At 28.6% G+C, this 12,317-nt stretch overlaps 4 protein-coding genes across 8 annotated transcripts; 2 read left to right on the top strand and 2 right to left on the bottom strand.

The window, feature by feature from the left end:
• Window positions 1-1,933: 1,933 nt before the first annotated feature.
• Window positions 1,934-6,396, bottom strand: LOC122635143 (RNA polymerase-associated protein RTF1 homolog). The gene is made up of 7 exons (XM_043825000.1): window positions 6,182-6,396; window positions 5,363-5,621; window positions 4,873-5,277; window positions 4,524-4,761; window positions 3,727-4,453; window positions 3,372-3,642; window positions 1,934-3,300 (listed from the first exon to the last, which is right to left on the bottom strand). Exons 1-7 carry the CDS (start codon window positions 6,260-6,262, stop codon window positions 3,194-3,196), a joined length of 2,088 nt encoding a protein of 695 aa, XP_043680935.1. The 5' UTR covers window positions 6,263-6,396; the 3' UTR covers window positions 1,934-3,193.
• Window positions 6,397-6,881: 485 nt separating this feature from the next.
• LOC122635151 (guanine nucleotide-binding protein subunit gamma-1) lies at window positions 6,882-7,510 on the top strand. The gene is made up of 2 exons (XM_043825018.1): window positions 6,882-7,058; window positions 7,149-7,510. The coding sequence occupies exon 2, from the start codon at window positions 7,202-7,204 to the stop codon at window positions 7,412-7,414; it is 213 nt and encodes a 70-aa protein (XP_043680953.1). The 5' UTR covers window positions 6,882-7,058; window positions 7,149-7,201; the 3' UTR covers window positions 7,415-7,510.
• A 416-nt stretch (window positions 7,511-7,926) lies between these two features.
• Window positions 7,927-9,629, bottom strand: LOC122635145 (DNA-directed RNA polymerases I and III subunit RPAC1). The gene is made up of 7 exons (XM_043825002.1): window positions 9,418-9,629; window positions 9,305-9,352; window positions 9,034-9,224; window positions 8,776-8,960; window positions 8,509-8,697; window positions 8,164-8,412; window positions 7,927-8,078 (listed from the first exon to the last, which is right to left on the bottom strand). The coding sequence occupies exons 1-7, from the start codon at window positions 9,469-9,471 to the stop codon at window positions 7,966-7,968; spliced, it is 1,029 nt and encodes a 342-aa protein (XP_043680937.1). The 5' UTR covers window positions 9,472-9,629; the 3' UTR covers window positions 7,927-7,965.
• A 138-nt stretch (window positions 9,630-9,767) lies between these two features.
• LOC122635148 (gamma-interferon-inducible lysosomal thiol reductase-like) lies at window positions 9,768-11,509 on the top strand. Of its 5 annotated transcripts, none has more exons than XM_043825011.1 (6): window positions 9,768-10,159; window positions 10,234-10,297; window positions 10,421-10,557; window positions 10,646-10,839; window positions 10,929-11,249; window positions 11,331-11,509. In XM_043825011.1, the coding sequence occupies exons 3-6, from the start codon at window positions 10,446-10,448 to the stop codon at window positions 11,415-11,417; spliced, it is 714 nt and encodes a 237-aa protein (XP_043680946.1). In that variant the 5' UTR covers window positions 9,768-10,159; window positions 10,234-10,297; window positions 10,421-10,445; the 3' UTR covers window positions 11,418-11,509. The 5 variants fall into 5 exon arrangements, with proteins under 5 accessions (XP_043680946.1, XP_043680947.1, XP_043680944.1 ...); XM_043825012.1 differs by having other exon boundaries at window positions 9,768-10,163; XM_043825009.1 differs by having other exon boundaries at window positions 9,771-10,159; window positions 10,234-10,351.
• Window positions 11,510-12,317: the final 808 nt, after the last annotated feature.

Here is a 12,317-nt window from a genome sequence, read left to right as displayed (position 1 = left end):
CTCCCTTTACATCCTATCTTTTCTCACCTTCTCCCTTCTTCTACCTTCCAATTTGACAAGAAAAATCGCGATCGACTGTTCGTAAGAATGGCAGCACCGCATCATCTTGAGAAAATATCGTTAAAAGTGTGAATATATGTCGAATATTTCATTCGTTCGATGAAAACTCCTAAGTCATAAAACTTCTTTTTGATTAATTTTGTAAATGTAAGCCTCGCTGCTATTACGTTCCTGGATCTCGCGTGGAGATCGATCTGTGAACGAGGTAAACGTATGTATATATTCGGGTTGCCTCGTCGTCTCGTCGGATCGATCGCGCAGCGCGGCCGATGACACGGAATTCATTGGAATTAGTCATCGGTAGGACGTACCACTCGTACTAACCAATCGCTGCATGGGACGTGGGGAAATTACCTTATATGGGCAGCGCCGTGCAAACGACCCGTACGCACGACTCTATCGCATCTTCTCGATTGCGCAGCTTTTCGCCATCTTTGCGCGCGCATTTACGCGGGAAAGTCGATACCGCGAAATTTGAACTTCGCACTTCTGCTAAAGAAGCCTCTGTAACATAATATATTAATATATATATTATAATGGCAAGTATGGCTATTATTATTATTACTATTATTAGTATTATTATTATTTTGGCAAATAAAGAATGAACAGATAATATTTATATGCTGTTTTTCTTTTGGATTATATTAATATAATACTGACGCCAATTTCATAGAGGTTATCGATAATGGTATTTAACAATATGATTATAAAGTCAAACAGCATTTTACAATCCAAATGAAAATCATCCATTATTAATTATGTTAAAACAATTACATAAATCTGAATAACATGTCTTGTAACAAATGTATCATTTCTAAATAAAGTAATAAACATACAGATAATTCAAGACTCTATAAAGATTTCTTTAAGTTGTACAAGAGTAAATTGCAATAGCAATTGCAAATTCTTCAAATTTCACTATTTAAAGTTATTACTTAAATGTAAAATTCTATGAACAAGTAGATCATATCTTTCTAACAGATCTATAACTTAAACTTATTTTACAGCATTGTGTATATAGCATTATATCTTGGAGTATGTTTTAAAGAATTATTCAAGATCTTCTAATCACTTTCCTGTGATCTTTCCCTCTCTACAAATATTTATATATATATATATATATATATATATATATATATATATATATATATTTACAAAATTATATTTGATAATCATCAAATATTCATTCCTATATATATGTATATGAATTTTATTGCTCCCTACAAAAATTATACAGGTAAGAAATCACTCCTTCCAAAACGATAAGATAGAAGTGTTTCTAAAAATTTGTCTATATAATGTTAATCCTTTAACTGTATGAATATAATTATTTTTTTATATTTTTTAATACTGTGCTATGTTCAAAACATAGCATAAATATTCGTAACCTTCTGAGAAAATGTTCACTTGTCTGTATATCAATTTTAATCTTACTAACTTTGTGTTGAGTGCTATTTGTTATTATAAAAATAACAAAAGAAAAATAAATAGACTTCAATCACATACACGTATTACTAACAGTTAAAGAATTAATTACACAGCCGTTAATTATATATGCACATATATAGTTGCGTATGTCTATACATATACAAGAGTGGATATTTTTGTAGATAAACAAAGTTTTTTACAATAAATCAGTTACATTTGATATTTGTAATAATACAATATCATTATCCTTAAATTGATACGCATTTGCAATGTGTCATGTGTTTTAATGATCATATAGATAAACTTTTTCATTTCAATTCATGAAATATAGTTTGGAAATGTTTAAATAATTATAAAACTTCTGTCATTTCCAAGGTATTTACAAATTTCATTAATGGCATTGAGCGCTGGTATAGTTATATTTCGACGAGGTACAAAACTTTAATTGAAGATATGAGAATTTTTCTTTATTAAAGATACCATGTTCCTTTGAATATAGTTACATATTAAAAAGATATTAATCGTTATATTCTTGTATAGATAATGTGATAAAAATAATTTTCTTCAATAATACAATTTTTTTTTTTTTATAAGTAATTCCTAATAGCAACAATTTTCGGTTATTACGGTATTTCATCAATCTCGATTATCTTAAGCATTTCATATACTTAAAAAAGAAAAAGTCCAAAATGTTACCATTGCTATTGATAAAAAATTGTCAAGATGGCATAATACTTTGAATAAAAATTTGAATTAAAAACTTATTTACAAAATCTTTTAAAAAATATGTCATTTTTTAATCATTTCATTAATTATTAACGTTAATAACATCGGTATATCAATACCACATTCACAAAAAAAAAGATAACAACTAGAATTATACAAAATCTTCATTGGAAGATTATACAATTAATAGCATGGTAGCACTATTAAATTTAATAGTTATTTATACTAAAGTTTCATATGTAGTATCTCGTAGTGGAATAATTACAAATTCTATTATGAATAATATAAAAATTTCATGAGAAAACGAGAGAAAGTGAGAGAGAAAGAGAGAGAGAGAGAGAGAGAGAGAGAGAGAGAGAGAGAGAGAGAGAGAGAGAGAGAGAGAAAAAGAGAGGGAAATTATATATGAATATGAAATATATAATTAATCGGTAGTAGATAATACGTATGAGTACTTACAAGAAAAATATTAGGACACGTGATCCTATATATCTTTATTATAAAATATCTTGTCACTTTTTCTATCGTTTTCATTTTAATTTGTCTAGTTATAGAAATGAATATGCGTGTCTGTGTGTGTGTATATGAGCTAAAACTTTTCTAGATTCATTATGCGACACCTAAAAACGAAAAAGTGGAACCAAGAATTTTTTCCGACATCCAAGTGGTAATGCTATCTACCATTTTCTTTAAGTACTTCTTATAAGTTTATTATTTAAGAAAATTATTCTTATGATAATACCGACAACCTCTCTTCACGTTTACTAAGAAATCTTTCTCTCGAAAATAAACAAATAAAGATAATCTCTCTCTACGATCATTTAAAAAGATAATAATCATTATAATGAGCAGCTAGCAATACTATAATTTTGTCCTTCGTTCAATAATGACAAAAATAGCTAAGATATTTATATCGGTTATTACAACATAACGTTGATAAATTAACTTCAGCATTATTCAGTCTAAGGTAAATAAACTGTTAGATAAGTCCACGTTTCTTCTTATAATCTTCTAAATTTAAGGAACGACGAGGCCCCGTGTCTTTGATATTACTGACAGGTTTAGGTAAAACGCTAACAGGATTATCTGAAAAGAAAAAACTTTACATATAATTTCTAGGAATTAATGAAAGATAATGAAATTTATTGTTTACTTACTTGGAATTGGTACCTCTAAATCTATTGTAATATCAAAATCATGAGCATTGAACAAATCTTCAGTACTTTGTTTTTTCTTTACTTCTTGACCATTTTCTTTTTCATTGGTAGTTGAAATAGAATCACCAATTTGTTGGGAACCTGATTTTTCATTTGTTGCAGTCGCAGCAGGAGTATCTTCATCGTCGGGTTTATAAACCATTCTTGGTTTTGTACTACGCCTAGTGAACGGATCGTCTACTTTCTTCCCCTTATTAGCTTTTATTTCTTCCTAATAAATTCAGAATATTACGTAATATAAAAGTAGAATTTCTTATAAAAAATCTTAGTTACAAAGATGCTATCGTAATATTACCATAATAGCTTTTTCTGCCTCTTCAACATTCTTTTTTCTATTACGATCATTGATGTACGAGATACTAGATATCGTTGCTGTTCGCATTTTATCAAGTTCAGAAGCACGTTCTTCCAGTTCACTCAATTCTTGATTAAGACGACTTGCAGTTTCATCATCTCCTCTACAATTGGCTGCATCCCTTTCTCGCATTAATTGTGCTTTTTTCATCGCGTAATTATACGGAGTCTGTTTAAATCTTTCCTTTTCTCTTACTATTTTCTCGATATCCTCTTCTTTGAATTCGTATACTAAGGCCTCTTTAATATCCTTCAATTTTTGTTCTACCTCATCAAACGTAGGCATTGATATCCCTTGCAATGCACATGTTTCTTTCCATTTAAAGAATTCAGATTCTGTAAATTCTTGATTCGATACGAATTCCAATCTAAATACACGTTCCTGAGCACCATGTCTTAATTTCAATCCTTTGTTTGTTCTTGTACCACCCAATTGGTAGATTTTACCAGTCTCACAAACTCCACTGATCTCTGCTACTCTATAAACCGCCTTCCCATTATTATTTCCAATCCCAATTCTAACAAAGCAACCTTGTACCACTCGATCGAAAAATGGAAGATGAACAAATCTTTCCATTTTATGACGAGACAATCGAATTTTGTTCAATTCTTCTTTAGTACTGACATATAAAGGTTTTTTCGGTTTAGCTTTGTTACTGGTCACAGATCTAAAGGTTACAAAGAAGTTTAATTAGAATAATTTCCTTTGAAATGTTTCGTAGATATAACAATACTAACTTTTTGTCATTATCAGAATCAGAATCTCTACTTTCACTGGAAGATGACCTTTGATGAGATGCTGGCTTACTTGTTTCCTCTTCTCCGCTATCCGAAGAGCCACTGTCATCAGAATAAATATCTGAAGCTTTCAACTTTGTTTTATTGGCACCTCCTTTATGATCATCTTCCAATTCCTCCTCTTCTATATCTTTTGATTGTTGTTGTTGCTGCTCTATTCGTTGCTTTTCTTTTTCTTCTACAAAATAAATTACATTTCTTTTTTAATTTTAAAGAACTTTTTTTAATTCACTATATACAATTAGACTCAGTTACATTGTCATGTATTTTATTAGATGATAGAATTTACCTCTTTCTTTCTTTTCTTCGCGTCTTGCCTTCAGCAAAGACATTGCATGAAACTTTTTATCTTGTTTCTCTTCTATTGTCTTCTTACGATCTTTACTTCTCTCCTTAGGATCTGGTGCTCTATCTATCTTTTTATCTTCTACACCCTTTTCTTTTTTCTTTGATTCCTTCTGCTTCTTAAGTTCTTGTTTCTTTGCCATTCTCAATTTTTTCTCTATTTCAAATCTAGTTTTCATGATCTCTCTTTGCTCTATTCGTTTAAAAATTTCTTGCTCTCTCTCTTTTTCAGTCATTTGAGCTAGTCTGGCTTGATCTTCAGCATCTCCCATTAATTTATCATCATAACCGTCATTAAATTCTTCTTGACTAGAATCGGAAACGCTTGCATCAGAATCTGAGACTTCACCTATCATAACAAAAAATTTTTATTAAAACATAAACAAAACTTGTTTTCTTAAAAATATATAATTAATTTAAATAATGTAACATACCTTCCTCTGGTTCAGAAACTTTTGCAGATTCCTTTTCACTTCCACTATCTTCACTACTAGATTTTGTCATCTTCCGTTTACTTCTTTTAGTTGGTGCTTTTTTCTTTTTAGTCTTTCCTGTTTTTGCTCCCCAATCGTCATCGGAATCCGATGTATCAGAATCATGCCTGACATCTTTCTTAGCAACATTGTTGTCTTCATTGGATTGAGAGTCATCTTGAGATTTACCTTTCTTCTTCTTGGCAAGTGATAGTAGATCCTATATTTATAAAAATATCTATCAAACGGACATTCTGTACACTCTTCGTTTAAATATTAGTATCTCACATATTTGGTTTAAAAATAGATTAAAATACACAGTGGTCATGCCGTATATTGTCAATAATAAGTGTTGCCAATAATAAGTACATATATATGTATGGAAGAAAACATATATGAAAAACTAAAATCTAACATATACGAAGATCTAAAATCATATAATCTATAAAACAATAAAATATAAAATGGTTGCTTGCCTTAAATCGACATTGGAATAAGAAGCATTAGTTTATTTCATAATTGGTAGGAGACTTTAAAGAAAAAGAAAAGTGATACTAGCATATCGTGAAGTAGGTTATGAGAAACCATTCGATGTATCGCATTGTTCCTTGGTCAAAAAAATTAGAAATGCATTAACAATTTGGCTATGGGTTAAATTATCAGAAGTTAATAAATTTGCATTTTCAATAGATGAAAATAAAAACGTTTCCTTTTGTAACAGAATGACAGAATATCGATAAGATAGTGTGTATGATTTGTATATAAGGTTATATTATTTACATTATCCAAATCCGAGCCACTTTCCGATGCGCTGCCACTACTTTCAGAATCTATTAGTGCTTGATTCTTTCTTTTCGGCATCGTCACGTTAATATTCGCACGAATATCGTGGAAAACTCACGCCCTCCCGACAAAGAAGAATCTAACTTCATGCAAGGAGAATAAATAAGCTAGGAAGAGACCAGCGCGGGAATGTCGATGCTAAACGACGAGGCTGTTTATCGGTACTACAGGTCTTGCAGGTAGTAGAAACACACGAGACACATATTACTATATGTACCCCTGGCGGAATTATTTTTATACATCAAAAATTTCAATAATATATTATATTATTAATATATATATTTTTAAATAATATTGTATAATATTGCATCAATAATATATATTCAAATGTTTCATTTCTTCTATTATTATTTTTTTTTTTTTTTTTACTTTATATATCGAAGAAAAATACTTTGACACTATTGTGAGCTTGAATATTGCTTTTATCGTTTAAAAAATATTTTAATAATAATTTGTTTACCTTTAAACAAATTAATTAATTAATAGATTATTAGAATTATATTATTAATATTTTTTGTTTTTCAAGTAGTGATTTAAGAAAGTTGTAAGGTTAAATCTGATTGGTCTAAAATTCTAACCAATGAGAAGAGAGCCTATAATATCCCCTCCGTGACAGGTTATATACATGAGGAGAATAAATAATCATATACGTCATATCTTTGTAGTATGTAGGGTTTGGTTTCCTCTTCTTAAGTTTCTATTTCCTTTTTAGATCATTTTAGAATTTTAAAGAGATACGTTTAATAAGGAGTAACGGAGATTATATAAATTTAAATTTTCTCACAGATTTCTTATATCATTGAAAGGACTGAGTGTAAGTTTTCTATTGGAATTGGTCTTTTTAAAAATTGCAATGAAAAGTTTACTTACAGCATTATTTAAATGCTATTTCTTATTTTTACAGTATTTCAATATTATCGAAATCACATCCATTTAACTTATTTGGATATAGCTGTTATGGACATGGTGATTACAAATCTACAACAACAACGTATGATCACGGAGCAATTGCGCCGTGAAGCTGCAATCAAACGTATAATGGTGAGCAAAGCCATTGAAGATATTATGAAGTACATTACTGAACATGAACAAGAGGATTGTCTTTTGGTTGGTTTCTCATCACAGAAGTCTAATCCCTTTCGTGAAAAAAGCTCATGCTCCATTCTGTAATATTCCATGTTTATAATTGAAGTTTTCAATTGTGTTTAAGCTCTAATTTCATTTAAATTATTCATGAAAATATTAAAAATTCTATGTTTGATATAACTAAGTGTTTATAATACAGATTAATATGGCTTCCAAATTATATCATAATTACTATAAATATTCAGGAATTCATATACAGAGCTATAATATATTAAATTAAAAAACTGTTGTATAAAATGATAACTACAATATTTTTCTTCTGTTTTAAAGTACACATACAAATTAAAAAAAAAAAAAAATGTTATAGATATGTCTAATAATACCTAAATTTTCATATATTTCACATATCAATATTTTCATGTAAATAACTGAAGAAAATATGCAATTATATCGATGTTACTGCCGTCTTTCGAAAAACAACGATTTTTTATAATATTGAAAAATGTTCCATGCTTGTAACAATAAGTACAAATAATTTTGAAAAAAGCCTATGATGTATGAGGTTCTAATGACAATAAATCATTTATAAAAAAACGTTTCTTTTTTCGCACTTAGAATATAAGATATCAAATTTATTATAATGGATTTTCAAGTTCTTCTATAAATGTCTTACATTTTGATTTTAATATTTTGACTGCTTCTGTAAATAATATAGCTGATGGTAATGCACCAACAGATTCTATAGTAACTGTAAATAACATAAAATACATAAAATATAAAAAATAAATAAATGAGAAATTTTTTACTAATTTAAGATAGAGTAATGAACTTACAGATAAAATGATTCGTTATTCTACTTAGTTGCACACAATCCTTTAAATCGTCGTGACGAAAAACATTGCGAGAACAGCTATCATAGCGAGCATTTTTTACTACAGCTTCTCGTGAATTTGGATCGCCTTTCTGGCGTTCTACAATTTCTATAACACCAGGACTAAAGCAACTTTTTAAACGTTGAGCCATTTCTCCTCTTACAGTTTTTGTTATCTGAATATCTGGTAATAACCTATATGTAGCAGTAGCTATATGGAATAAAAATATATTTACTTTCTACATAAACACTCATGATTTGAATATATCAAAATTACATAAGAAATTTTCAAGAAGAGGGTACATACCTACTGGAGAGAACTTTGCATGATCTCTACCAATACCTTTCACTGCATGCATAAATGCATGAATTTCTTGCCCTGGCCTCATTTTACAAACTAAAATATCTCCTTCTAAAACACCCAATTGTTCTGTACCTCTAGGATATAGTTCTGCTTGCCGCCCGATCGGTATCCATTTAATGTCTCTACTATAAACTAAAACAAAAATATGAAACTTCTGTTCTCTAACGTTATATTATGAAAACTTTTAAAAATTCTATTGGTAAATGATACCATTATTATTTCTATATATGTCATTAGGCCGTCTAGAGTCTTTTGGGGGCTGTGGATTCCAAGTACATGTCACTTTCATCTCGTACCTTAGTGTGTCCTGATCACTAACTTCATTTTCATCTTTCTCATTAGTAGATGGATATTCAAATAATCTAGGATCAGCTTTTAGAGGTATAAGTCCAAGCCTATATATATTTGATAAATTTATATTAATGCACTTTATTTTGACTTTGATTTTAATATATATTTATTTATTACCTATGTGCCAATACCTCATCTTGAATTAAACTGGTATTATTTAATATAAAAACTTTTTCAATAGCCATAGTTGGTACTTCACTTAAAAGTATCCTACGCAAAGCATTTGCCAGCGAGGAATGACAACCAATCAGATCAAATTCTAACTCTTTTTCATCTTTAGACTCTTTTACAATCTCTATTCTAAAAGTCTGTAAAAAATTATGAATTAATAATTATATATTGAAATTTCATTTGAGATATATTGGTATATATAATGTATTCATATTACTTCTTTAAATTTTTGTAAGCTCCACGGTTCGTAAGAATATTCTGCCATCTGAAAAAAAGAAACATAATATATAATAACAGTTCAATAACAATAATTCATATTTCTAAACTTACGTTTGGTATGCCATACTCTTCTAATAATACACGTGGTTTCCGATCCTTCTCCATATTTTATTGTACAATATTAAACTAATTATATTTATGAGTAGACTAATTCTCTAAACACTATTATTTCTGTCTCTTTATTTTACACAATTAATAAAATGATCAAAAAATTGACTATGCTTATATATTATCTCTTATAGGTTATGTAGCAGCACACACATCAACGCGAGCAGACATTTGACTGAATGTGTAACTGTCGCGCAGACGCATATACTCACTACCATGAATAGTATCGTATAGTAAAGTTATCGAAACTCGAAATATCGAAGTACATATACGTACGACTTATACGAGTTATTATATCTAAATAAAGTGAACGATTGGCGCGTTTCTTAAAATGGTATTCATCGGTAGATTTTTGTACTGCCACCCAACGAAAGAAAAATACAACTACGGCATTGTTACACGAATTAAAAATTATTATAGAAGAAATAAAAAATATCTTAAAGCTTTTTTTAAAATGAAACAATTTATACTAACTTTATCAATTAGTGTATGAGGTTATACCTTTTGAATGTTTGTCGTAAGATTGATGACAAATCTTTTCCTTTCTTGGTTATACCGGAATACGCGCCAATTAACGTTCATACATTTCCTTGAAACATGAGAAAGTGAAACAATGCATTTAACTGTATAAGAGTGATAAGAAATTTATGGTTTTATCAAAAACGTAGATATATAATAAAGTTAAGTAAGTATGTGTTAATTTTATCAGAGTATTATTATTTATTTTTCAATCATTAAGAAATTAATTAATCTTTACAGTCAAGAATCAACTTGTGCATGGTGTCATCTTAGAACATCATAAACATATGGATCTTTAAAATAGGTATAAAAATAATGTCTATATATTTGCAATCTTTATGGATACGCTTACACATTGGTAAGTTAATATTCATAAAATTATATATATGCATACAAAATTTTTTTTATCCGTAATTTTATATTCCAGTATTTGTAGAGAATAAATTCAGATAATGGGGTTATGCAGTTTTCGATGGAAAGTATTGCTGATTGTTATTACAATCATACTTCTATGGCAATCTTCGAAAATATTGTTATCGTTTACACAAGATCATGTTGCAGAAGGTAGAAAACTATTTTAACTTAATAATTACGTGTAATATGAAGTTAATTATTTTAATCATTGTTCTTAATTATTTTTCTTAAATTTAAGCAGAAGAATTTTTGGAAAGCAAATCAATGTTAATAGAGCAAAAAGCTAATCCAAAAGAAATAATTCATATAACTGTATATTATGAAACATTGTGTCCTGATTCTCGAAGTTTCTTTGTAAAGCATTTATTGCCAACATATATGAAACTGAAAGAAAATGTAGAGGTCACATTGATACCATATGGGAAAGCTATGGTAAAGCAATATATTTAAATGTTATAATTGTATAAAATAAAACGTTTCATAATAGCAATAACTAATATTAAAAAATGTTTATATTCTAGACTACACAAAATGATTATACTTATGAATTTAAATGTCAACACGGACCAATTGAATGCCAAGGGAATATGATACATGCATGCGCCATTGATCTTATAAAAGATCAATCACTTCTATTGAATTACTTATCTTGCATGATAAAAAATAATATAGAACCAGTAAATATAATGGAAGTTTGTGCACAGAAAATGAATGTGGACTTTAATGTTATTTTGAAATGTTATTCTGGAGCAAAAGGAAAAGAACTTTTAGCTAGATATGGAGAAAGGACAAGTGCTCTTAAGCCACGAATTTCTTTTATACCTACAATCTCTCTTAATAATGTAAGTATATAATGATGTAACTATGTACTATATACATTATATTTATTTTCTATCTATCTAAACATAATATAATTATTTTAGAGTGTTAAGGACCAGGCTAAAATCTTGAGAAATTTATTACAAGAAGTATGTTTACTGTTTAAAATCAAACCTGAAGGTTGTCTATGATCAAAGTATATTATATGTTAAATGATGATTTTAATTGATGAGCTTCTTTATTTGAATCTGATGAATTCGAAATATATTTTTGAAAACACTTACTCATGTGTTTTTCATTACTTTTTACAAACGTATCTAGAACATAGGTAAACCAATTTTTATACTGATTTTCTCTCTGCATTGTTTTTCTGATAATGTTCTTTTGTATGATCGCTTAATTGCAAAAGTAACAAGTAACATAAAGCAGGAATACAGATATATGCACATTTTTATACATTGGAACAATTTATTAACTCAACATTAACATTTTATACAAACTGTGCTGCTTCCTTATGTACGATAAGAAGTGTTAAGAAACATCCATGATTAATTTTTACTATCTGAAAGATTAAACGCTGATTGCAACCATTTTTGACATGATGCATTGAAAATAGATAAGTACTTTTGCCATATCGTTTATATAATAATCAATAATCAATGTAAAAGGCGAGCAATTCTAATCTTACAATCAAATTAATATCCTCAGATCTAAGATCAGGAATAACATAATAATCGAATAACAAAAAATTTTCAATAATAAATTAATCAAACATCTATATATTTGACAACAGAAAGAAACACATTAGTTTATTTCAGAGAAATCTCTTAAAAAGTAAAAACAATCACTGATTCTTAATGGAACGATTAAATCGTTAAAACAGCATTAATAACATACAAATGATAACCCTATCGCAACTGAAGCATTTTCTTCGAATGAAAGAAAAAACGTAAATTGCAAAGGTTGACGCAATTAATAAAAACATTTCCTTGGTTAAACGATAAATCAGAAAATGAAGCATGATAAAAGAGAGGAACTTAAAAATTACGAATCGTATCAAGCAATGCACGATTTCTATATATATATATATT

This window comes from Vespula pensylvanica, chromosome 17 (assembly GCF_014466175.1).
Source record: "Vespula pensylvanica isolate Volc-1 chromosome 17, ASM1446617v1, whole genome shotgun sequence".
Lineage (NCBI taxonomy): Eukaryota > Metazoa > Arthropoda > Insecta > Hymenoptera > Vespidae > Vespula > Vespula pensylvanica.
This window is presented reverse-complemented; position numbering and strand designations above follow the sequence as displayed.

Excerpts from the sequence above, each read along its gene's own strand:
- LOC122635143 (XM_043825000.1), bottom strand. The coding sequence starts at position 6,262 with ATGCCGAAAAGAAAGAATCAAGCACTAATAGATTCTGAAAGTAGTGGC. Across the intron at positions 5,622-6,181 it reads GTGGCTCGGATTTGGATAAT|GATCTACTATCACTTGCCAA; the intron begins GTAAATAATATA and ends TTATAAATATAG. Across the intron at positions 4,762-4,872 it reads CGAAGAAAAGAAAGAAAGAG|AAGAAAAAGAAAAGCAACGA; the intron begins GTAAATTCTATC and ends TTTATTTTGTAG.
- LOC122635148 (XM_043825011.1), top strand. The coding sequence starts at position 10,446 with ATGGGGTTATGCAGTTTTCGATGGAAAGTATTGCTGATTGTTATTACA. Across the intron at positions 10,840-10,928 it reads TACCATATGGGAAAGCTATG|ACTACACAAAATGATTATAC; the intron begins GTAAAGCAATAT and ends TTTATATTCTAG. Across the intron at positions 11,250-11,330 it reads CTACAATCTCTCTTAATAAT|AGTGTTAAGGACCAGGCTAA; the intron begins GTAAGTATATAA and ends TAATTATTTTAG.
- LOC122635151 (XM_043825018.1), top strand. The coding sequence starts at position 7,202 with ATGGACATGGTGATTACAAATCTACAACAACAACGTATGATCACGGAG.
- LOC122635145 (XM_043825002.1), bottom strand. The coding sequence starts at position 9,471 with ATGGAGAAGGATCGGAAACCACGTGTATTATTAGAAGAGTATGGCATA. Across the intron at positions 9,225-9,304 it reads GCTTACAAAAATTTAAAGAA|ACTTTTAGAATAGAGATTGT; the intron begins GTAATATGAATA and ends AATTTTTTACAG. Across the intron at positions 8,079-8,163 it reads AATAACGAATCATTTTATCT|TTACTATAGAATCTGTTGGT; the intron begins GTAAGTTCATTA and ends TGTTATTTACAG.